Below are 25,376 nucleotides of genomic sequence, written 5' to 3' on the forward strand. Positions count from 1 at the left end.
GGATAAAAACCTTTTTTGGTGATAATCAAGGTGAGCCATTTCCAGCAGCTAACAAGAACGTCTGAGGAACAGTGGGGGGTGGGGTAGGGGGAGAAATAACATGGGGAAATAGCTTTACTTTATGTAATGACCCATCCACTCCCAGTCTCTATTCAAGCCTAAGTTAATTGTATCCAGTTTGCAAATTAATTCCAATTCAGCACTCTCTCGTTGGAGTCTGTTTTTGAAGTTTTTTTGTTGAAGGATAGCCACTCTCAGGTCTGTAATTGTGTGACCGGAGAAATTGAAGTGTTCTCCGACTGGTTTTTGAATGTTATAATTCTTGACGTCTGATTTGTGTCCATTTATTCTTTTACGTAGAGACTGTCCAGTTTGACCAATGTACATGGCTGAGGGGCATTGCTGGCACATGATGGCATATATCACATTGGTAGATGCGCAGGTGAACAAGCCTCTGATAGTGTGGCTGATGTGATTAGGCCCTATGATGGTGTCCCCTGAATAGATATGTGGACAGAGTTGGCAACGGGCTTTGTTGCAAGGATAGGTTCCTGGATTAGTGCTTCTGTTGTGTGGTATGTGGTTGCTGGTGAGTATTTGCTTCAGCTTGGGGGGCTGTCTGTAAGCAAGGACTGGCCTGTCTCCCAAGATCTGTGAGAGTGATGGGTCATCCTTCAGGATAGGTTGTAGATCCTTGATGATGCGTTGGAGAGGTTTTAGTTGGGGGCTGAAAGTGATGGCTAGTGGCGTTGTGTTATTTTCTTTGTTGGGCCTGTCCTGTAGTAGGTGACTTCTGGGTACTCTTCTGGCTCTGTCAATCTGTTTCTTCACTTCAGCAGGTGGGTATTGTAGTTGTAAGAATGCATGATAGAGATCTTGTAGGTGTTTGTCTCTGTCTGAGGGGTTGGAGCAAATGCGGTTATATCGTAGAGCTTGGCTGTAGACAATGGATCATGTGATGTGATCTGGATAAAAGCTAGAGGCATGTAGGTAGGAATAGCGGTCAGTAGGTTTCCGATGTAGGGTGGTGTTTATATGACCATCACTTATTAGCACCGTAGTGTCCAGGAAGTGGATCTCTTGTGTGGACTGGTCCAGGCTGAGGTTGATGGTGGGATGGAAATTGTTGAAATCCTGGTGGAATTCCTCAAGGGCTTCTTTTCCATGGGTCCAGATGATGAAGATGTCATCAGTGTAGCGCAAGTAGAGTAGGGGCATTAGGGGAAGAGAGCTGAGGAAGCGTTGTTCTAAGTCAGCCATAAAAATGTTGGCATATTGTGGGGCCATGCAGGTACCCATCGCAGTGCCGGTGATTTGAAGGTATACATTTTCCCCAAATGTGAAATAGTTATGGGTGAGGACAAAGTCACAAAGTTCAGCCACCAGGTTAGCCATGACATTATCGGGGATACTGTTCCTGACGGCTTGTAGCCCATCTTTGTGTGGAATGTTGGTGTAGAGGGCTTCTACATCCATAGTGGCTAGGATGGTGTTTTTAGGAAGATCACCGATGGATTGTAGTTTCCTCAGGAAGTCAGTGGTGTCTCGAAGACAGCTGGGAGTGTCACAGATTTCAACCCCACCCTATTCCCCATGTTTGGGAATATTGGGATCTGCTGTTTTAGGATATGTCTACACTGTGATTTAAAAAAAACCCTATGGCACTGAGTCTCAGAACCTGGAGTCTAGCCCAGCGGTTCTCAAACTTCATTGCAACGCAACCCTCTTCTGACAACAGAAATTATGACACAACCCCGGGGGGGGGGACCTAAGCCTGAGCCTGCCCAAGCCCTGCTGCCTTGGGTGGGTGGACCAAAGCCAAAGCCCAAGGGCTTCAGCCCCAGGCAGGAAGGACAGGGGGCCTGTAACCTGAGCCCTACTGCCCAGGGCTGAAGCCCTTGGGTTTCAGCTTTGGGCCCCTGGCGGCAGGGCTCGGGCTTCAACCCCAGGCCCCAGCAAATCTAAGCCAGCCCTGGCAACCCCATTAAAATTGGGTCATGACCCACTTTGGGATCCCTACCCACAGTTTGAGAATCACTGCTCTAGCCTAAGCCCAAATGTCTAAACTGCAATTTAATACCCCCGAGCCACTTGCAGCCATGCTGTGGGTCTTTTATTGCAGTGTAGGCATACCCGTAGGGTTCAAACCAATGCTTACTGAAGTTAATGATAGTCTTTCTATTATTGATTTCAGTGGGCATTGGATTGGGCCTTCAGTTCTGCCTATTCGTTAGGTACGTAGGTCAGATTTAGAGTTTTGGTTCAAGTCCACTTTTTGCTTCCTCAGAGAAAGTATATATTTAAAGATTAAAAGCCAGCTTCTGCAAAATATTACTTGTTTAAGATCTACTATCTCTTTATTGCATTCATGTTAGACTATGCAAAAGAATTCAAGGATGCAGAAGGTTATGCTTGAGTTGCTTTGGCAGAATAGACTGGTTAGCCCCTGCTTTATCTTCTGAATCACTCCAGTCAATACCATCATTATTCTGTGTTAATTCATACTAAAAAAATCCATCCTCAATGGGTCCTCAATTAACATAGTATCTTGTGTAAAGATATAAATGATTATTTTTTCAACTCTTTGGGAAAACTATCACTTTAGAAAACAACCTGTCATTAAAAGTATTTTTTTAATTTATGTCTGCTGTTTGGATTTAATCACAATTTAAAACATGTGCCATGCTAAGTAATAAATACAGCAATATAGCCACATTCTATTTCAAATTAAAATACACAAATTTAATGACTCCTCTGCTTAGCCCAATTAGTCATGAATTCTTTCTAGTCTTTATAAGGGCAACACTTAATCAAGCATACAAATTACTAGTGTCCATCCTTCAGAGAAATGAACTGTGTTAAAATTCAAGCAAACATTTTCCAACTGTTCATACAAAGGGTTGCATAAGACAGTCATTGTGCTGTCACAAAACTTTCCCCATGATTTGCTGCTGATCAGCATATACTTCACTTCTTTTACTCCAATTAAAAATTGCAAACAGAAAAGCTTTCCAGTGCTAACAGACCCACATGTCTCCTTATAGATGTGGAAAGTCACATGTTTCAGGAATGGCCAGACACCCCACTCTGGTACAATATAAAAGCAATGTCAGTCATTGTCTCTCATTTTTAATAGCTTTCCTTTCATGGTTCTAATTTTGCCATTCGGAACTAAAGATTATAGGGACTTTCCTTTTAGTATAGTGTAACTCATAAAGATGGATTTCCTTCATAGCAATGGTGTGCTTATAATTCAGCATTTACAGAAGGATTACAGGTCTTACCAGGACTTTCTAAATTTCATGTCACAAGTAGGAGATCCCCGGAATATATTTTTAATTTATTTTCCTCTTTGGTTCCAACTTAACCAAGTGGTTGGTACTAAAATGATATGGGTAGCAGTCATTGGAGATTGGTTCAACCTCATATTTAAATGGTAAGAAGTTGTGTTTCTTTTAATACTTTGTATTTTTTATGATGCAGGATTTAGCTGCTTCAAGATTACAATATGTCCTGCAACCTATAGATTTACCTATGTAGTTTTGCTTTTTAAATATAAAATAAAAGTGTTTCAAAATTCAGGTTTAACAAAATGAGGATGTGTTTACAGTGACATTTTGATAAGCGAAGAAAAGCACAAACAAGCATTTGTATGGTTATTCTAACAATAAAAATGTTCATGTATAGCATAAGGTGAATAATCATGCTTTGTTTGGACCTTTCTACTCAGAGATCTTTTTATTGTATTTGTATAGTATGTACTGTTCTCTTTTTCATTAGGATTTTATTTGGCCATCGTCCATATTGGTGGGTCCAAGAAACAATGATCTATTCCAATCAATCGAGCCCATGTCTTGAACAATTTCCTATAACATGTGAAACTGGGCCAGGTAAGGAATGTTTGTGGCTTCAGTGTTGCACATATTGTAAGTATTACTTCAGCAAGTAGCAGTCAGTGATAGTGATTATACTGTAAATTGATATACCTGCTAAAAATCAAGTACAATATGCATGCACCTGAGCATCAAAACACATCAGTAGAAATGTAACAGAGAACCTAAACATTATATGTGTGATAGGTACTTCCGTGAGAAACAGAGACTACCTGGTCTGCGTATTTTGTTTCAATGTCTTTAACCTATGAAAGGCATCACTTTAAAAATTATAGTTATTACAGGTAGCAATACAGGAGGACTGTCCTTCCAATAATTACTTTACAGCCCCAGAAATGCTGAATCATCTTTGTTGTGAAGTCATTCTTGGAGGTAGCTCTGCTGCAAGTGACAGCAACTTGCAGAGGTTTATTGAAGATAAGTAGAGCCCTAGATTTGTCCTCTTCAGCATATCAAGTGAGCAGATGAAATATTTTGATATCCAAGTATATATTCAAGTAAATGTTGCCCAAGAGCACTCCAGATTAGAACAGGTGACTCTTATGGAGTTTGAGGATTTCTGAGCTACTGCAGCAATTTTTAGGGTCACAAAAGTAAAACAAATTTGTGATCCCTGCTCTGATATTTAAACCTCTAATCCCTCTATCCTTCTCTTCCCGAAGCTATTTAGTTTTTTTTAAAAAAACAAACAACAGCCACCTATGTTCTAACTAAAGGGAAGCCTGAGTTATCTGTTCAGGATAGAACACCCCACTCCCCTCAAAGCTATAGGCTGGTACAAGAGAATACACCATAAATGTGATATATATTTTCCATTGGATTGTTTCACTGAGCACCCTCTCTGCTTCTGTTTTTGTTAAGTGGAACGTAAATCCAATACTGCTCAAGTCTCAAATGAACTTTTAAATCCATGAAGTTTGAAATTAAGCAAATTAAGCTCAGACATTCCTACTCTAGACTGGATTTTACATGTTTACACAGCTTTAATTACGGCTTTTGCAAAATGGATTTTTTCCAATATATGAGAAATGTGCCGTAATGGTTATTAATGTGCTTTGTGATTCTACAGGCTTTCATATAGATAGAAATGCTGCATTTTTACTCCTCTCTGTTAGCAAGATGCTGCATCATAATTTATTCTAATTTTGAAGAAGAGATTTGAGCCCTTGTGACTGACCGTTCATTTGTTTACTACTTTATGTGCAGACCTGCTATCAACTGTTAGGGTTGTTCTCTGTCTCACTTGATCATGAAATCACTTGGGGCTCAACCCAAGGTGCTAAGAGCCTTCCTCAGCTCCTTTCAAGTGACTTCAGAACTGAGGGCACTCATCCCTTGCAATATTGAGACCTTGGTTACGTACCAATTAGTGTGCTTCCACATGATTCATTGGAACAGAAGGCCTGTTTCTTCCTGTTTAAAAATAAACTATTTCTATTTTATTCAGTATCGCCTTTTCCAAATTTGTTATTTAAAATGTTTAAATATGTAGTTTAAATGAGAAGACTAGAGCAGCAGACGTACACTAACATGAATATTTACATGAGCAAAGTAAAATAAAGAGTGAACAACACAAGGACTGCAGATAGCTTGAACTAAAAACTTGCATCTGGACAATCTCAAACTTTGGGGTAGAAGTTCTGGAATTTGAATTTGGATCTAGATCAGAATTTTGCAGCTGGCTCCAATGAGCTGAACCAAAACCCTCGATCCAACCCTCTCACAAATATTGGTGGAGTTTCAAAATGTGGATCTAAATTTTGGACTTTAGACCTATCTCTAATAAACACATTGCTTATAGGTATGATAAACACTTTCAGATGAAAGGACTGACAATAGCAAGTAAAAAGTGTTTTTAAACACTGAAATATGAGATCATAATTTGGTTTAACCAATAAAATGAATTCTAATATGTGGAAAGTGCCATGCAAGTACCTTTTGAAAGAAAGAAGGAATGAAGGAATCATGATCAAGAATCTCCTAGCCAAATCCAGAAAAGGTGTGTAGATGGCATAGAAATCAATGTAATTTTCCCTCTTAGATGCACTTTTCTACCTTATCAAGCTATCCCATTCCTTTGTGAACTACTTCTGAAGGGACTGGTCACAACATTTTCTCAAGTGACAAAATGATTTCCACTGCCTACAAAATAAGCCCTACAAACTTTTCTACCCTTCGAACTGCACAAGAAGCCACGTTGCATCATCTTAACACATACAGAGTCAGATTATCTGCCCTGTCTGCATCTCCCCTATATGGGTTTTCTTGTGGCATGATGGAGTCCCCAGAGGGGTTAGAGTCAGCAGAGCCAGCTCTAAGCTATTTCTGCAGCCCCCAGCCCAGAGGACATGCTGGGACCGGGGAAGGGTGTGTCAGAGGTAGCGATGTGAGGAGCAGGAGTGGCAGGAGCACAATGCACTCCAATTATACTCAATGGGTGCATGGATTTGGGGGACCATTCTGAGCTGACACATGTTAGAGACACCTTTAGGCAGTAGCCTCTGTACTACTCAAGCCTGCACCAAGCTGAGGACCAGTGAGAACTGGGGAGGCATAACCTCCCTTCACCAAATGTAAATTTAATGAAGCCGAGAATCTGACCCCTGGTATGTGCAGAGAGAACTGCTATAGTAATTTTATAAATTGCTTCACTAGCAGCATTCCACTGGAATTAGAGTTTTGGTCAGCTCCACCAGATGTGGGTGAAATCCTCTGCATCTCCACTCTGCCTTCGGTATGCTTGAGAATAGCTTCTGTTAAATTTGGGTAAATGTCATGGCACATAATAAAGCATTCAATATGCAGAAGTTTGTTTATATTGACTCCCCCATTTGTTGCACTACTATGGAGTACTGTTAATTAATTCCAAAATATTAAAGCATTATTTCATGAAAAGGGAGCTATTGAAATCTTTTCCCATACCAATTTTCATTAAATTTTCAACACTTGGTATTGTGTCAAACTGAACATAAATAAGCCCCTTTCTTCCAACATAATAGAAAAGACTTTTCCCCGTTCTTTTGAGGAACAAAAAATATGGCTTCTTAAATGAGGAAACGGACAAAATGACAATTTGGAAGGGCTGTCTGAAGCCTGAAATTGCTCTAGTGTATTTTACAATTTACTGATACAAGGAGATCATTCCCTGCGTCTCCCATATTGCAATATACACGTGTCTTCCATCTTAGCTGTATTCTGTATACTTTGTGGCTCTGTTCATATCAGCACTATTATACAAAGTACTTTTTTTTTCTATCCTAAGAAACTATCAGACTAACATAGAATTACTTCCCTTTAGTTATTGTAAGGATAGGCTGCCTTTCCAATATCCATCTAATCAATGTCTGTGAATTGTGCCTGACATGGCACAACTCACCATAACTGGGGTTCTAGTATTCATAAATCAACATCAAGTTCAAGAAGTGTCAGCCTGCCCTCTAATGCCATTGCTTATGACATTAGGCTTGTTGTTGCTCCAGATGTATTTGTAGATATGGTTATAGAGAATGCTTTATTAGGCACCATAATTGGAACATATGCAATGGATAAGTCCAACCCTTGTGGCACCTTTGTTTTTTTTGCAAAAATCAGATTCATTAACCTATCTATTTAGCATACTTTCCTCTCAGCATCACAGCTCATGTTTAATTTAAGGTCTGTGAGTCATCTGCTGCTTTGCTTCTGATAAAGATCTGGAAATCCTGTGGATAATTTTTCTGGAGACTTCACGTAGACAAGACAACCTGACCTAGCTTTTGAAAAGCCATCAAGGTCCCTGTAGGTTTTTCATTTTTTACTGTTTTGGGTTCATTAATTGTTTGAATAACTGACAATGATTCTTTTTCTATATTCCAAACCTGTATTAATGATTTTTAAGTTAAAATATTCCTTTTTTCTTTTAACAGGAAGCCCATCTGGCCATGCCATGGGATCTTCTTGTGTCTGGTATGTAATGGTAACAGCAGCACTTAGCTACACAGTGAGATGGAAAGATGAATCCACAATTACACTGCACAGGTCAGTCAGTTTCTGATATTTTGAAACCATTATTTTGGTGGATTTATATATTTAGTTTAGATAAACATTATTATAGCAAATATTTGTAATTCATTTTTGGCCCAACTGACTTTTAAATTGTTAACATGTCTTCATTCTTATTGGTTTTGGACAATGAATTAGAATAGCAGTTCTCAAACTGTGGGTCAGGACCCCAAAGTGGGTTGCGATCCCATTTTAATGTGGTCGCCAGGGCCCAAGCCCCACTGCCCGGGGCCAAAGCTGAAGCCTGAGATCTTCAGTCCTGGGCAGCTGGGCTCAGGTTACAGACCCCTAGCGCAGGGCTTCAGCTTTGGCCAGACTACCCACCTTGGGCAGTGGGGCTTTGCCGCCCCCCCACCCCCGCGCGCTTAGGTGGTCTCAGGCTTCAGTACCCCCTCTTGGGGTCACATAGTAATTTTTGTTGTCAGAAGGGGGTCGCGGTGCAATGAAGTGTAAGAACAGCTGAATTAGAATATAGAGGAGATTTAGACTTTTCTTTAGGATGACATCTAATTTAACTCACTACCATTGCATTAACACAGATCTGAACCTGCCTCCTTTAAACACTATGGGAGTGAGACAGGTCAATAATGTTGGCAATCCTGATTTATATTGAGTGCCTTTCTTTGTCTGGTCTACTGGTTAGTGGATTAAATTTACCACTTTGAGAATGGTCATTCATATTTTATTGTAAAAAAAATACACATAATATTGGCACAGACAGCATGTTACTCAGTTCTGTGTAAAAGCTTATGACTGGTTGGATTTTTTACCAAGGTTGAAAGAATTGTTATTCGATTGCATGGATCATGAGTTTAATTATGCCTTCATGGTGAAAAACACATGGAAAAATACATCTGCCACTTTAGCTTTCCATTGATATCTTACAGCAAAAACAAAGCATCTGATCTTAGATCCTACAGTATTAGTGTCTGATCCTGCAGTCTTGAATCGGGCAAAATTCCATTAAAGTAAATGGCATTGCAAGATCATACCATTATTCTGACAGTTTTATTTCAGTATCTGGCTCCAGGTTTTGATCATCTGTCTCTACACTGTTGAATTTGTACCTCTGGCTGCTACAAATATGGGACCTAATTGAATGACGCACAATGAAATATAATATAATATATAATATATAAAATTTCATGTATATAATTTCTTTTTCTTTCATAGACTTACCTGGTCATTCCTCTGGAGTGTGTTTTGGATTATTCAGATCAGTGTGTGTGTCTCTAGAGTATTCATAGCAACACATTTCCCACATCAAGTTATTCTTGGAGTAATTGGTGGTAATATTGCTTATTCTTACCCTTTGCAACATAAATACATAATCTGAACATTTGTTTTAAGTTTAAAAACAAGTCAAAGTTAAAGGCTTTTTATCCTGTGTCTCTAGAGCTGCATGTGATGTCTGGGGAGACTAAAGGTTTGAATATATTGTTATTATTATTTATTTTATTTATCATTATGTATTTGTATTTCTGTGGCATGTAGAAGTCCTAATCATGGACCAGGAGCCCATTGTGCTAGGTGCTGTACAAACATAGAACAAACAGAGGGCCCCTATACCCAGGAGCTACAATCTTAGTATAATATAGCCTTTGGGTAACATTTTCAAAAGCACAAAAGTGTTTTAGGAGCCTAGTCCTCCCCCCTCCCCCTTTTTTTTTAAAGGAACATAGACACCTCGAAGCCTGAGTCCCGTTGATTTCCTATGAGGCCTATGCTCCTAAGACCTAGGTCAGTTGTAAAAATGGGATTTAGGCACTTTTGAAAATGCTTCCCTTAGTCACTGTCTGATCTCAGAGTGATTGGCACATTAATTTCAGGGGCACTCCCTATGCTACTTTCCATGTGCAAATCAGCATGTTTAGCATTGAGCCAACAGTTTGAAGCTACTGGGGGTCCAGCTCCGTTCCTCTTCATAGTCAGGAAGGGGGTGAATGAGGAAAGGGAGAGAGAGGAAAAACATCTCCCCCGTCAGCACTATGAAAGAGGGAAGGACCAAGAGCATAGATAGGCTTGATTCACCCCTGTGAGAGTAGGGGGTTGCAATCTGCATACTCGTGGGGTAGCATCTGAAGAGTATGAAAAAGGAGAGAAAGAGAGAGAGAGACTGGGTATGCTAATGCAGGGTTTATTAGTGAAAAAGTACACGTCTCTTCTGAAACTGGCTCTTGGCATTTAAAGTAACGAGGTAGGCCCGTTATTTTGACTTGGCAGTTTTGGAGACGAATGAGGTTTTTGGGTATACTATAAACGTGGAAAAACCAAACATATTCTTTTTTTTTTAGGAGGTTTAGTTCTACTTTTTAAAGGTAGGCCCTAGAAAGCAATTATTTTTCAATATCCAAGAGCGCAATGCCCACCCTAATATTGCATTTCTAATTCCCAGGAATGCTTGTTGCTGAAGCATTTGAACATACCCCTGCTATCCAGACAGCGAGTTTGAGAATGTACATCAAGACAAATTTGTTTCTCTTCATTTTTGCTCTTGGCTTTTACCTGCTTCTCAAACTTATTGATGTTGATCTTCTATGGTCTGTTCCAAAGGCAAAGAAATGGTGTGCCAACCCAGACTGGATAAACATTGACACAACTCCATTTGCTGGACTGGTGAGAAATTTAGGTGCACTCTTTGGATTAGGTCTTGGCATTAATTCCGAAATGTTCATCATAAGCTGTAAAGGTAAAAATGGATATAAGACGAGTTTCAGGCTACTGTGCATAGCTGCTTCTTTAGTTACCTTGCAGCTGTTTGATTTTATCAAGTTACCCACACATACAGAGTATTTGTTTTATGTTCTTTCTTTTTGTAAAAGTGCAGCCATACCTCTTACTGTAGTTGCCTTGATTCCATACTGCATACACTTATTAATGAGGCCAACTGAAAAGAAGTTAAATTAGATAAACTTTCAAAATAGTCTGAAAAAATGTGGGTGCATTTAGATACAAGTGGTGTTCTGTGACGCACTGCAAAGGTAATTATTTTGGTACTCCATTATGAACAGTGGTGGGTGTCATTATGTGTTTGATGTGCTCCCGGTAAGTCCCATGCCCAAAGGCAGTACATCCAGGAATGACACTGCTATGTCAGAACCACTGATTGGCTTGCATTTTGACTTCATTCACAGGATTGATAATGCAGTATGGCTGCCTACACCACTGCGGGTATGCACATGTTTTGATGCATGTTGGGATTAGCCAAAGCTTGTAGATTTTCTAGTTCTTGTACACTTTCAATTAGATGGTGCTTCATCTCCCATATCATCATTCCACTTTCCATTTTATATACATAAATGCTGCATGTTAATCTGCTGGAAAATTAGGTGTGATTAAAATCACACTAATTTAGCTACATGAATACAGCGTGTAGTGTGGTGAAGTTCTGATTAGTTTGCCAAACTTTAAATTTAACTTAGTGTTTTCTGAGTGAAGCATCTTCTGACTGGGTCAGGAAAGAAGAAGAAATTATTTTTAAAAAGATTAGTCTGAAACAATGTAATTTCATTTCTAGGGCTATTGACAGAGCAGATAACTTTGTATTGACATGTTGCTTTTTGTATTTTTCTTTTAAAAATAGCTAAATGCAAAATCTTGAAATGAAAAGGCAATAAATTCTATTTACTAAAACTGCTATACATTTAACTTTGTGGAAACTTATGAACATAGCACATTTAAATCAGTGTTATTTGGGTATGTATCTGCACAGAGTAACAACTGCAGAAAGTCATACAGTGTGAATTCATGTAATCTCAACACACATCCTAGTGTGTTATGCATGCTCCTGTCTTTCAAATGTAAATCAGTTTAATAATCTCATTTAAAGAGTACCAAACCAGAATCACTATTCAGGGGTGCAATTGATCACGGTAATTCTTTGTTGCCATACAATGAAAAAGTGATTCAAGAGTAAAATATGACACGCTTGTATTTGGCCAACTCGTTTGCCCAACCACAGAGATAACTGTTATTATAGTAAATGTAACAAACTCATTTGTGAATTGACTTTGCTGATTAATTTGCTATTGTAAATATATAAAGCCAATTATATCCCTTTTTATACATTTTAATGCACTTCTCTCATTGCACAATGGCTTTCTACAATTCATACCCCATGTAATTTCTAGGTGCAATACCTTTTCAGAGCACAACTGAGCTATATTGTCTTGGTGCCTTGGACAGGGTTTTCAGACCCCACACTAAGGCCAAGGGAAGGGCTGCAGCAGTACTGAGCCTGGAAGGCTCCGCTCCTCAGGCATTTTGGCTGGGGGTTAAATTAGATGACCCTTGCGGTCCCTTCTAATCCTTTGGTTCTATGATTGTACGGGACAGCATGCTCCTGGGGAAAGGACTGATATAAAAGAAGCTCCAGTAGCCCCAGGCAGGAGGGAGACAAGAGGAAAGCCATTTCCTGAAGAAGTACCATTTTGCAGCAGCAGGAGAAGAAACCTCTACTAAGGGGATCTGGCTGTGAGTCTTCCCCCGCTTGACGCTACCCAAGAAAGAGGTAGAACAAGAGGCAAGGGCTGACCTTAGCCTGTGGGAGTTCAAGGCAAGGACTTTAATTCAGCTACTTGCACTCCATTCCCCACTTCCTATAACCATCATTGTGACTTCCATGTGCCCCAGTGATCCCTGGTTGCTGCCACAGCCTTTTGGGACTATTGGAAGCTGGTTTAATTTAGAACTGGCCTCAGAATACTCTAACTTACACCTGGGGACCAAACCAGTGGGCAGACACCTTTGCCTTCTCCTCCCTGAGTTGTGCTATGCACTCCTTGATCTTGGTGGATGCTCTGTATATTTATACAGACACACACAACACATTTTATATTTTCTTGCACTGAGTGGAAGGATAATAGGGAAATAATACTGCAACAGCGAAAGCTTACTATGTATTGATTGAATGCTACCAATGTGCTCAGTGTTATATGAACATCAAAGATGACATAGTCAATCTCACAAGGAACTTGCTATCTAATTCATACACTGTATCTACTGCTTTTTAGAGACATAAACAGAGGTCAAGTTCCTACTTGAACTGCTTTATATTCTGTCTGCAAGTATCTGAAAACATCCCAAAGACAAGAGGGATGTCAGATATGCATAAGAGCTTGTATGTCTGCATTAAGTGCTTTATTTAGCTATTTACAAATCATTTTCCTCTTCCTCAATGCATTATCAGTAATTTAGTCATCATTTGGGACATTTCAGTGCAGAATGAATAGTAACAAAATCTAAGCAAAGCTTCATGAACATCCTTCAGCAGTCGGAAATAAAACCTCTAAAGAAAAGTGCTGGAACTTAATGTGAACTCAATTTGCAAGGCATGAAAGGCTCTATCTTGTAGCCCCAAATCCTTGAAATACTGCTTATATCACAGGAGGAGACATTTTGGTTTCAGATCCCAATATTCACCCCATGTTAACTGTGCTTTCTATAAGATTGTAACAATGGCCTAAGGGAATTATAATGTTTATTTTTAGCAATGTAGAAGTAATAAATTAACAGATTGGACAGAAGGAGGTTATTTCATGAGTGTTATAATTATTTTGCACTAGGAATTTGATAAATATGGAAATCATTTTAGATTATCCTAAGAACACTTAATATTTGGGTCTTTCATGCAAAGAGTATCTGTGACATTGGATGGCAACTTTTCTTGGTTCCAGAAATTGCAATTTTTCCAGTAAAAGCACATCCAGTATTTAGAACAGGAACCAGTGCATAGGAAAGTCAGGAATGGATTACAACATACAGGGATAATCCATAACATTATTGTATTCCAAGTACTGATGCACGTATTCGGGTACTCTAATTTATCAAACACAGTAGGTTCCAAATACTGATTTGCCTTTAAATATTGGATTCGTGTTCGGTTTCAGAGAGTACAAGGCAGGGTTTTTTTATGCATGTCCCTATCACCAAAGTCAGTGTGGTAACTACACTGTAGTTACAATGTGAATGAAAAATAACTTCGTAAGTAGCTAGTCTGGGTTACAAGGTCTAATATGCTTACTTTGGTTTGTAACAGTGCGCATGGTAATATTAACAAGAATGGAAATTTTCTTACCCAGGCATTTCCATTCTTCTAGCAGCGTCTTTCACAATCGTCCTATATATGGGCTATTCCCCTCGTGCCTTCAGCTTCTGGAGGCAATTCAAAACTATAGTATAGCTTGCTCTAGCCATGCTCCCTTTGCCAGCCTCCTGCAAGTAGATTCATTCCAGAGCAGTGTAAAAAAAAATAGTTAACAACAAAATTATTAGTAACAGCAAGGTTATTATTGAAGCACCACATACAGCACCCTCCTGCTGAAGGAGGCCTCTGCGAAAGACAGAAGACAGTGTCTGATAAAGGTGTTAGCCAATATCCGTGTCACTGCTCTGTAGTGCAACAACGTGCTCTTTCAGCCCACAAGGTTGCCATAGATCTTGTGGCATGTGCCTTGATTCCTTCTGGATGCCTTGTATGCCTCAACAATGCACAGTCCGATCCATCTGGCCAGGGATAGCTAACATAGTCTAAGTCCTTGACACCTTGGGTGAAAGGAAATGAACAGAGAGCCTGATCTCTTTGTGGATTCTGGACACTTAATATAAACCTTTGGTACTTATCTTCCCATTGAATCGCTGTGAGTTTGGACAGACCAAAGGGACGACAATCTGCTGTGAGGCATGAAAAGGAGAGTTTACTTTAGGCAGGCACATTTCTGCACCACCTTGACATCATTGAATATACAGTAAGGTTCCTGCATGGATAAGACTGTGGATAGATGGTGACCAGAAAACCGGTTTTGATGGAGAGATAAAATGGTAATACAAATGTCAGAGGTTTAGAGGGACGGATGGTTGGGGCTTTCAACACCAATGGTAGGTCCCACTTGGGGGAAATTGGTCTGACTGCTCCGAGGGACCTGGATACCTAAGAGTTCTTACCCAGAGAGCCCAAGGATCCTGCAAACAACACAATAATGAGGACTTATACCTGGAGTACTGTGGTGTTTGGCTCTGAATCTCCCACAAACACACAGATTCATGACAAACACCAAGAAAAATTCCATGAGTCCTTCAATTATTCATTTGGGCGTCGAGATAGTCATGTCAGCAGTGCAGATCTACCCATCATTTGACAGATTCCAAAAGATTCAAGATTTGAGATCCAGGCTAGTCAAGAGCAGGAGCCCAACAACAGCTCAGTGCCTTCAGCTACTGGGCCCCCTGTTCTCGTGCAGAGGGATCACTCAACGGATGAGATCACAGATCAGATGCCTCAGGTCTGTCTGCTGAAAGTCTGGGACCATGCTCTGGCATGCATGCAAAATCAGGTACGGGTCCCAGAGCAGGTCATCAACTGCCTGAGAATGTAGACAGTCCCAGGCAATATCCACAGGTGTTTGTCATGAATCTGGGCTCCTTAAGGAGATTCAGAACCTGGATCATGGCACTGTGTGCCATGGTCGGCGTAGGAGTCTGATTTAGATGCCTTCCAGAAAGATGAATAGGTGAATTCCCTGGGATCTGAGTATTGAAGTATTGAGTACTAAATATCACCAGCATCTTCATATACCCTGGGGCTGATGAGAGACTGAATGGCATTGTTCGGTACTGGTAGCAATCCATGCCATAAGCAAATCTCAGTAGGCTGTCTTGGCAGGGGCACACTCGAATGTGGAGGTATGGGTGACCCAGGTGATGTGTGTCTTGGTGCCAACTGGCAGAGAGCACGGGGTGAACAAGGGTTACTGGGATCCCCTGGGTCTGATATCTTCATACTAGTTCACCTAAGTGTGTCATGTAAAGTCTTTACTGAAAGCCTGGTCATCATAAACATTGCACAAATGTATGTACAGATAAAAATTAAGAAGTTATGTATCCATACTGGAAACTATGTTCTTAAAGCTTTGAAGTTAAAAGCAGGGCACCACGAAGTGACCAGCCTTGGACAGACTCTGGTCTGACGGGATAGGAAATGCGTCTCACTCTTTGATCAAGTATGTATTGTGCAATTGTGTGTCTCACAATGTAAGCCTATAGGGGGCTCAGCCGGATGCTAATGAAAAGATTGCAAGGTGAACCAGCGAGGGAGACCAGAGGGAACAACAATTAACAGGGGGTGCTCTGATCATGAATAACGATCAAAGGACTGTTTTGATATATCTGAGCTTGCAAAGAGGCACAGGGGCTTTTTCCACTGAGGAGTCAAGAGGACAGCGTGGAGTCTGATGAGTGGAAGATCACAGCCAAGCCTGGCTGTAAGACACTGGAAGGTTTTTGGGGTGAGCTTTTGCTCTATATGCCATAACAATGTCTTTTAGGCTATAGAAAGCACATTATTATTTTAATTTAAATGTAACCATTTGTTTCCACTATTTCTATTTGCTTCTTCTTGAATATCTATTTGTTAAATAAACTTCTTGTTCTTACAGTAAACATATCTAAGTGCCGTGTGTTGAGTGGTGTGATGATCCTGAGGCCCATCTGGTAAGCTGGTGTGAACTAATCCTTTGGGAGTAGCGGATCTGTGAATTCTGTGAGTGCCAGTGGATCAGGGCCTGGATGCTCCAGAGCGGATGCCCAGTGGGCTCGGGTTGGAGTATGCCTATCATTAGTCTGTAAAGAGTAAGGCATGTGGAGACCTGGAAGGCAGTGCTTGTGTTTCCAGAGGCTGGTGGTGTTGGGGAACTGACCCTCAGCAGGCACACTTCTATGGTCAGGCAATGGCAGATCTCGTTCTTGACCAGCTTGCCCCAGTAGGGTTGCTGGTGATGGGAAAGTGGATGAAGAAGGGATGGGGTGGAGCCCTTAGCTTGAGGGAGTATCCCAGATGCACTATCTCTTGCACCTGTTTTTCTGTGGTGGATGCAAACCATTCATCTGAAAAGTGGGAAATCCTGCCTCTCGAGCTCAGGTCTGATGGAGCGCATTCGTTCAGTGTCATAACAACCCCTTCGATGTTGTGGCAGCACCACTAGGTTATCCACTTGTTCCTTGGTTCCAAGGTTGTCCCTTTCCTCGTCTGTTATCTTACCTCTGAAACCTTTGTGAGGAAGGAGGATGAAAGGCATGTCTATTGTATACTACATATTAGTTCAGTTCAGTCATTGAATTGTACCAGTTTTTCCTTTTTTAAAATGTTAAATGAATGTAGAAAGAGACAGTCCTGCCTAAAGAACTTACAAGCTATTGGAGAAAGGAAGGATTACCTACCTTTTACAGATGGGGAACTGAGGCACAGAGAGAAGTGTCTGATACAACTGGTAATTGAAACCAGATCGCCTGCGTCTAGTCTAATATCTTAACCACAAGATCATCAATTAGTTCAGTTTCTTATTGCTGTACAGTAACCACAAGAAATAAAGTTCTTAAATGGAAATAAGCTCTGTAGAGCATCCTTAGTTCAAGGGTAACCTTCTCTGTGTAAATCCAGCCTAAGTTTGGATAGGCACGTCAGAAGTCAGTTATTTAGCTTTCAGCAGAAGAATCAGTTTGATTTAGTTGGGGATTGTTCCTGCTTTGAGCAGGGGATTGGACTAGATGATCTCCTGAGGTCCTTTCCAACTCTGATATTCTATGCTCTGACAGTGAGTTTGTAATCCCTTATTAGAGAACTAAATGGAGAGGGGAAGGACTGTTTAAGTTTGGCAGAGTTTTCAGCCACTATTTTATCCAGTTTTTCTCCAAAGAGGAGAGATCCTGTGAATTTAGAGCCACACAGGACTCATCTGTAGTGAGTATCTGTCCTCCACAGATGAAGTCATGTGTGTCTCCTGGCCACTGAGCTGGATGCTGTGGCCTTGGCAGAAAAGCTCACAGCATCTATTGAAGCATCTGCCACAAATGCTGTTTCTAGGGAGATTTCTTATGTATAGCCTTAAAGACATGTTGGTCTCTGCATTCTTTGCTCTTACAGCTTGCAGAATCTGAGAATATGCCCATTAATGTGTTTACCCTTGTCAGGAAATTTCCATGCCTCCTTGATTACCTTCTCAAAGGGTGGGTGTAGGGGAATCACTGTCTCAGGCTAGGATTTGGAAGGGAGACATTTGCTCTGAGATTTATCATTGAGGGCTTGCTCGGGTTGGATCTGGATCATGGATACAACCTTTTTTACATATGGTTTCAAACTTCTTGAAGAGAGTAAAACCTTTGTTACTCTCTGTCCTGCTCAAAACCAGTTGTTGGTTGCTCTCCTACCACAGAAGAGGAGGAGGAGGGGGTTTGAGTCAAAGGACAAATACCTTTTAGAGGATTTTGTTTATTTTTGTTTTTTACTTTTTTTACCCTTTTTGTTCTTTAGTTTTTGTTTTGCATGCTTTGGCAGCTTAACTATGCCCTGGGTGCATGTATTTGGGATTAGCTTTGCATGAGCCTTGAGCCTTCTAGAAATTTCTCCCTCAGAGTCCTCCCTTATAGGCTCCCACTCCCCAAGGTTGGGGGATGGGGACTAACTGCTAGCGTTTTCTGATTCAAGCTGGGAGAAAGGACAGGGCTGATTGTGAGCACTGATTCTCTCCCCAGAGCACTTAGGACTCATTTCAGGATGCGGGCTGGGACCAGGAATCCTGCTAGGGCCTTAGCCATGGGGTCCTGAATTTCCCCTGTGCCAGCTGAATGAAGTCCTCATCCTTAGAGCAGCTCTTGGTTCTGCCCTATGTCTCCTGGTTGGGCTTTTCTGTGGTGGACTCATGGTTTTTTGGGGCGGGTCCCAGCCTGCCTGTCTGCTCCATGCCCAAGCAACATGAGGGTAGGCAGGCTAACTGGCAGGACCTAATTTGCCCTCTGTAGAGCCTGTTAAAGCTACCTTGCAGCTGGAGTACCTTTTAGGCTTAGCCCGGTTCTTGCATGGCTGCTCTGCCATCCCTGAAAGAGGGCAGGGGCACTTGGCAGGGAGGCACTGCAGAAGGCATTCAAGGTGGCTTCAGTCATATGCTGCTAAATCCCTGGTCTAGGAGGAGGAGAGAACAAAGGCAAATGATAGGACGGGAGCAAAGAAAACCACCTCTGACTGCTACCATGGAAGCAGAAGATCTGGCAGAAGGCCAGAGGGGGGCATGCCTAGCATAGGCTATGCTATAGCTTTGAACTGCCTCTGGAAGCTGCAGACAGGAGGGGAATAGTCCATACCTAGCATCTCCCACAGTTCTGCAGGGCTGCAGAAGACATAGGTGTTAAAAAGTATTTGTCCATTGTAGCGTTTACTGACTAAATTAAGGTTTAAGTTTTAAGAGTTACAGTAGAATCCTGACTTACCAAATCCCAAATAGCCACCAATCTAGACTACCTGAATGTTATCAGTAGAACAGGAGGCTGCAGACTTTATTTAGTGAAGTTTCTAAGCTCTGCAGAGCTGAAGCTAGGCACTTGCAGAGTTCAGGAGCTTCAGCACCCAAAGCCTCCCAATGGATGAAGACTATTGATCTCCAGAGTTTCCCTATATGCAAACTGAATTGGGGTTTTCCAAGCAGTAGGGATAATCAAGCTTCAGCTGTGATTTCATAGCATGACCATTTTAAATCAAAGGCCAGAACCTCAGTTAGCATAACTAGATTTATCTTCATTTACTTCAGAATATTGCATGCCTGAACTTTAACTATTGCAGTCTTGGCTGATAATTTGTGCAACTAGCACATTATGATGGGTGGCCTACCTCAACCCACTTTGGGCCACTGGCCATGAACTTCCTGTTGTGTTTGTATTAGGAATAAAGAGATTAAAGGACTTGATTAATTCCCTCACATCTGCTAGTGAAAACTAAACAGGAAGTCTGCCCTCCATGTCTGTGGTGTTGCAAATGGGCCAGTGCAATTCTAACAGTTGGTTAGCTAGCTAGGGAATGCCTCCCTGCAATGAGATGAGCTGTAGTCACAACTGGTAGGGTTATATGGTGCCCTAACTGTAAATTAATGGAGCCCTTCTTGGCATAACCCCTAGAGGGAGCGTGGCAGTAGTTCCATAGCCAACTCAGCCCCGGGAGTGAATGCTCCTGGACATCATTTAATCTGTTCTTAAAATCAATGGAAATTTATTAACATAGGTGTGATGGTGCCCCACCCATAAGGCTTTATGGATTATGAATGGATTTATGGATTTATGCTTATATATATATAAGCATACATATATATATATAAAATTGTAATATGTTTTATGCTACATATGCCATGTGACATATCTCTGTGAAGGTTATGATCTACAGAATCTATTCATCTTATTTGTATGCATGTATCATTTTTGTATTTGAAGTTATGAATATTGGCTGTGGACTTGCTTGATTTCTAAGTAGCCTATTAAGCATTTGGTCAGCTTCTTGAGAAAGGAATGTGCAAGTTAAATGCCCAATCAAGAAGCACTTAACGGACAATGGATCTTGAAGACGCCAATCCACATCTGAGCTTTCCCAAGAATGTGGGTTGGCTGGTAAAAAAAACCTCAGTCATACATGGACATGTGACTTGCCCATGTGACTCCAAAACTCCATGTTGTAGCTGGATTCTACACAGGAGGGAGGGAGGGGTGGCCACCCACAGGAGAAAATCTATTTAAACCCCTGGGAGACCACTCCATTTTGTCTTCAGCTGGCTCAAGAGATAACCTCTCCACCCCCCAAGGATACCTGAAAGAAACTGGAATAAAGGACAGTAACTACAGTGGGTGTGAGTGATTGCTGGATCCAGACTAGAAGGAGACTAGTCTGTAAAAGAAAGCTTAGTGGGTGAGGTTTTTTTTAATCTGTATTCAGTTTCTTCTAAATAGACTTGTGTGTTCTATTTTATTTTGCTAGGTAATTCACTTTGTTCTGTCTGTTACTACTTGGAACCACTTAAATCCTCTATATTTACTCATATTTCTCTAGTTAATAAAATCACTTTTTACTTATTAATTAACCCAAAGTATGTATTAATACCTGGGGGAGGGAGGGAAAACAGCTGTGCATAGCTCTCTATCAGTGTTATAGAGGGTGAACAATTTATGAGTTTACCCTGTATAAGCTTTAAATAGGGTAAAACAAATTTATTTGGGGTTTGGACCCCAGTGGAAGTTTGGCATCTGAGTGTTAAGGACAGGGACACTTCTTAAGTTGCTTTCAGTTAAGTCTTCAGCTTTGGGGCATGTGGTTCAGACCCTGGATCTGTGTTAGAGCAGACTGGCGAGTCTGGCTCAGCAAGACTGGAGTCCCAAGCTGGCAGGGAAAGCAGGGGCAGAAGTAGTCTTGGCACATCAGTTGGCAGCCCTAAGGGGGTTTCTGTGATCCAACCCGTCACAATAGAAATTGTTATACCACTTCAGGGAGTCTGTCTCGTCCAGTGTTCTGTCATTGACTCCCATTGAATCAGAGGAATAGAAAAACTAGCTTACAAGAGGAGACTCAAGGAGCGTGGCCTAACAAAATGAAGGCTGAATATAACTAGGGTTGCCAATTTTCTAATTGCACAAAACCGAACACCCCTCCCCCCAGGCCCCACCCCCCTGTCCTGCCCCTTCTCTGAGGCCCTGATCCCACTCACTCCAGACCCCGCCTCCCTACATTGCTTGCTCTCCCCCACTCTGGGGCCGGGGTGCGGGATGGGGTGAGGGCTCCAGCAGAAATGAGGAGTTCAAAGTGTGGGAGGGGACTCCAGGCTGGGGGTTGGGGTGTGGGAGGAGGTGAGGGCTCTGGCTGGGGGTGTAGGTGCTGTGGTGGGGCCAGGGCTGAGGGGTTTGGGATGCAGGAAGGGGCTTCAGGCTGGCGCTGAGGGGTTTGGCATGTGGGAGGTGGCTCAGGGCTGGGGCGGGGATTGTGGTAAGGGAGGGGAGGTGTAGGATCTGTGATGGGGCTCAGGGCTGGGGTAGGGTGTAGGGTGCAGGAGGGCATATGGGGTGAAGTCTCTGGGACGGAGTTAGGATATAGGGAGGGGTTCCAACCTGGGGCAGGTGGCTCCCGGTTGGAGATATAGCAGGGCTAAGGCAGGCTCCCTGCCTGCCCTGGCTCCGCACTGCTCCCAGAAGCAGCCAGCATGTGTGGACCTTAGGCGGTGGCATGGCCAGGCAGCTGTGTGCATTGCCTGCGTCCGCAGGCACTGCCCCCATCTCTCCCATTGGCCACAGTTCCTGGCCAATGGGAGCTGCGGAGCCGGCGCTGGAGGCAGGGGCAGCAAGAGGAGCTTCCCTGATCACCCCTGCACCTAGGGGCTGGACATGCTGGCCACTTCCAGGGAGCGGCACAGAGCCAGGGCAGACAGGCAGCCTGCCTTAGCCCTGGTGCTCCACCGACCGGACTTTTAATGATCCGGTCAGTGGTGCTAACCAGGGTCCCTTTTTGACCAAGCAGTTCGGTCGAAAACCAGATGCCTGGCAATCCTAAATATAGCTGAACTGCTTGGTTCCGCAATGTAATTATGTAGTGGGGAAAGTAACAATGAAACCCACCACAGGAGCAACTTCAGAAAGGGGGACTATACAAAAATGAGACAGCTATTTAAATGGAAATTAAAAGAAACAGTCACAAGAGTGAAAGGTCTGCAAGCTACATGGAAACTATTTTTAAAAAAAACATAGTAAAGGCACAAACTAAATGTATATCTCCTTGCAACAAAGCCCGTTGCCAACTCTGTCCACATATCTATTCAGGGGATACCATCGTAGGGCCTAATCACATCAGCCACACTATCAGAGGCTCATTCACCTGCGCATCTACCCATGTGATATATGCCATCATGTGCCAGCAATGCCCCTCTGCCATGTACATTGGCCAAACTGGACAGTCTCTACGTAAAAGAATGAATGGACACAAATCAGACGTCAAGAATTATAACATTCAAAAACCAGTTGGAAAAAAAACTTCAATCTCTCTGGTCACTCGATCACAGACCTAAGAGTGGCTATCCTTCAACAAAAAAGCTTCAAAAACAGACTCCAATGAGAGACTGCTGAATTGGAATTAATTTGCAAACTGGATACAATTAACTTAGGCTTGAATAGAGACTGGGAATGGATGAGTCATTACACAAAGTAAAACTATTTCCCCATGTTATTTCTCCCTCCCACCCCACCCCCCACTGTTCCTCTGATATTCTTGTTAACTGCTGGAATTAGCCTACCTTGCTTGTCACCATGAAACGTTTTCCTCCTTTTCCCCCCCCTGCTGCTGGTGATGGCTTATCTTAAGTGATCACTCTCCTTACAGTGTGTATGATAAACCCATTGTTTCATGTTCTCTGTGTGTGTGTATATAAATCTCTCCTCTGTTTTTTCCACCAAATGCATCCGATGAAGTGAGCTGTAGCTCATGAAAGCTTATGCTCTAATAAATTTGTTAGTCTCTAAGGTGCCACCAGTACTCCTTTTCTTTCAACTAAAAAAGAAAACAGTAAGAGGACTACAAAAAAAAAAGCCACCATAGCTAAACAGCAGAATAAATGAGTCGGTTAGAGACAAAAAGGCATCCTGTGGAAGTCAAATTCTACGGCAGAAAATAGAAAGGAGCATAAACCCTGCAAGTCAAGTGTAAAAGTTTCATTAGGTAGGCCAAAAAAGACCTTTTGGAGAAAGGTGTAATAAACCTCATAATGGAAAATTATAGATTAACCTTCCTCCAGAGGAAGGCTGTTCCCAACCTTCACTTAGTATTTGGCTTATGCCTTGAAGCATGATATTTTATAAAAAGGTCAATCTAATCTAATCTAACTGTGAACATTCTCCTTGATCAACAGAAATGGAAATCTTTTTTATTCTTTAAGCTTTACAGAATTTTTACATTCTCCTTAAAAAGAAATGGCATGATATGGTCACCAGTGATGAAAATGGGATATTCTCTATTTATCTAGCACAGTTTCAAGGTAAGAAAGAGCTTAAATAACAGTGAAAAATAATTATTGTGTTACTTGATTTAACTGAGTATTTATTCATATTCAAATCAGTTAGCTGAGGCCATTTAATAAAGTGGATAACTAAGAATTAATCTTTACCAGCTTCTGTTCCTCTTCTCAATCTCTTTCGTTATCATAGTGGAGTGAAGCTGACCTCGTTATTATTTTTTATTTATTTCACAAGTAGCATCTAGATCCTCCACTGTAAGTCAGGGCCCCATGGTGCTAGGCACTATACAAACACACAGTAAAAGACAGTCCTTGCCTGAAAGAGCTCACAATCTAAATAGACAAGAGAGACAAAGAATGGGGCAAAAAAGATTTCTATAACCACATTGAGAGTATCTATTTTAATTCTGTCTATAAAACCTTCAAGATAGGAAATATTTGATCCCGTCACTAAAATAAAATATAGTATCGTACTTGGTTTGTGTTTTAGCCCTATAACTTGGCAAAAGAAGCAATCTGACATGCTAATATTCAGGGAGGATTCTTCCTTGACTAACATTTAGTCAAGCAAGTAAGGCACTGTGCAGCCAGACTACAAAGCCATTTTACAAGAGCTCCCCACCCCCGCATAGCTCCACAACTCCCAAATAAAGAGCTTTCTTACCAGGAAATTTCCTTCTTTCCCTTGCACAATGGGCTAGGCTACCTCCTGAACAAACCAGGCTACTCTGTAATCACCATGTAAGCTACAGAGCTTGCTTAATCCAAAAGGCAAGATACATTTTAGGCTCCATAATGTCCCATGTCACTTGTCATATGACAAAGCGTTTTGTACCAGGTAATAACTCAAAGGGGTACCAACATTGCCAAACCAACTGTAGCATTCTCATTTAGAAAAGTATCATCTTCCACGTTTACGCAGAGCCTGTGGTAAATCAACTAATTGGCGCTCCAGTGGTGACAAGTTTGTAATAAGCTCCTTCCCTGGCCATCAGTTCATCATGAGTGCCCTTTTCAACAATAATTCCTTGAGACATGACAGCTATGATATCAGAGTGTTGAATTGTAGACAACCGATGTGCTATGACAATGCAGGTCCGTCCCTCTCTGGCTTTATCCAATGCATCTTGCACAGTCTACAGACAATAGACAAAGTATCAGAATGAAAATGTGCCAGCTGAAATGGAGGTCAAGATCTGGAAAATCCCTGATTATTCTATACCAATAATTCAATGGCTCAGCAGTTCCAAAATTTACTGTTGGACATTTGAATCAAAGGTGAAGTTATTGATATGCTTGGCTGACCCATGAATTAAAGCGCTAGTATATAGGAAGAATTAGCAAATATGCATAACTCTAGAAATTATATGAGTCCTTCCATTTCATCCTGAATGTAATTTTCGTGCTGATGTGGTTTAAAACTGCCAGTGCTACTTTCATCACAAGGTGCAAGAAAGCCATGCAAATCCTTGTCTGAGTTCTTAGTCCCAGTGCTGTAGTCTTTAATTGAAGTTAAGGAAACTACTGCATGCTCAGGCCCTTTATGCATACAGTAACTCCTCACTTAACATTGTAGTTATGTTCTTGAAAAATGCAACTTTAAGAGAAACGATGTTAAGTGAATCCAATTTCCCCATAAGAATTA

General features: G+C 41.5%; 2 protein-coding genes across 2 annotated transcripts in view; one reads left to right on the plus strand and one right to left on the minus strand.

Annotated features, from left to right (window-relative positions):
* The first annotated feature begins 3,218 nt into the window (after positions 1 to 3,218).
* Positions 3,219 to 11,892, plus strand: G6PC2 (glucose-6-phosphatase catalytic subunit 2). The gene is made up of 5 exons (XM_038421758.2): positions 3,219 to 3,436; positions 3,781 to 3,890; positions 7,799 to 7,910; positions 9,108 to 9,223; positions 10,330 to 11,892. Exons 1-5 carry the CDS (start codon positions 3,219 to 3,221, stop codon positions 10,839 to 10,841), a joined length of 1,068 nt encoding a protein of 355 aa, XP_038277686.1. The 3' UTR covers positions 10,842 to 11,892.
* An 11,478-nt stretch (positions 11,893 to 23,370) lies between these two features.
* Positions 23,371 to 25,376, minus strand: part of ABCB11 (ATP binding cassette subfamily B member 11) — a 55,003-nt gene continuing 52,997 nt past the window's right edge. The window contains exon 19 of the mRNA XM_038422443.2: positions 23,371 to 24,867. Coding sequence (XP_038278371.2) covers positions 24,667 to 24,867 — 201 coding nt within the window. The 3' untranslated portion in view covers positions 23,371 to 24,666. The remainder of the gene's footprint in view (positions 24,868 to 25,376) is intronic.

This window comes from Dermochelys coriacea, chromosome 11, assembly GCF_009764565.3.
Source record: "Dermochelys coriacea isolate rDerCor1 chromosome 11, rDerCor1.pri.v4, whole genome shotgun sequence".
Lineage (NCBI taxonomy): Eukaryota > Metazoa > Chordata > Testudines > Dermochelyidae > Dermochelys > Dermochelys coriacea.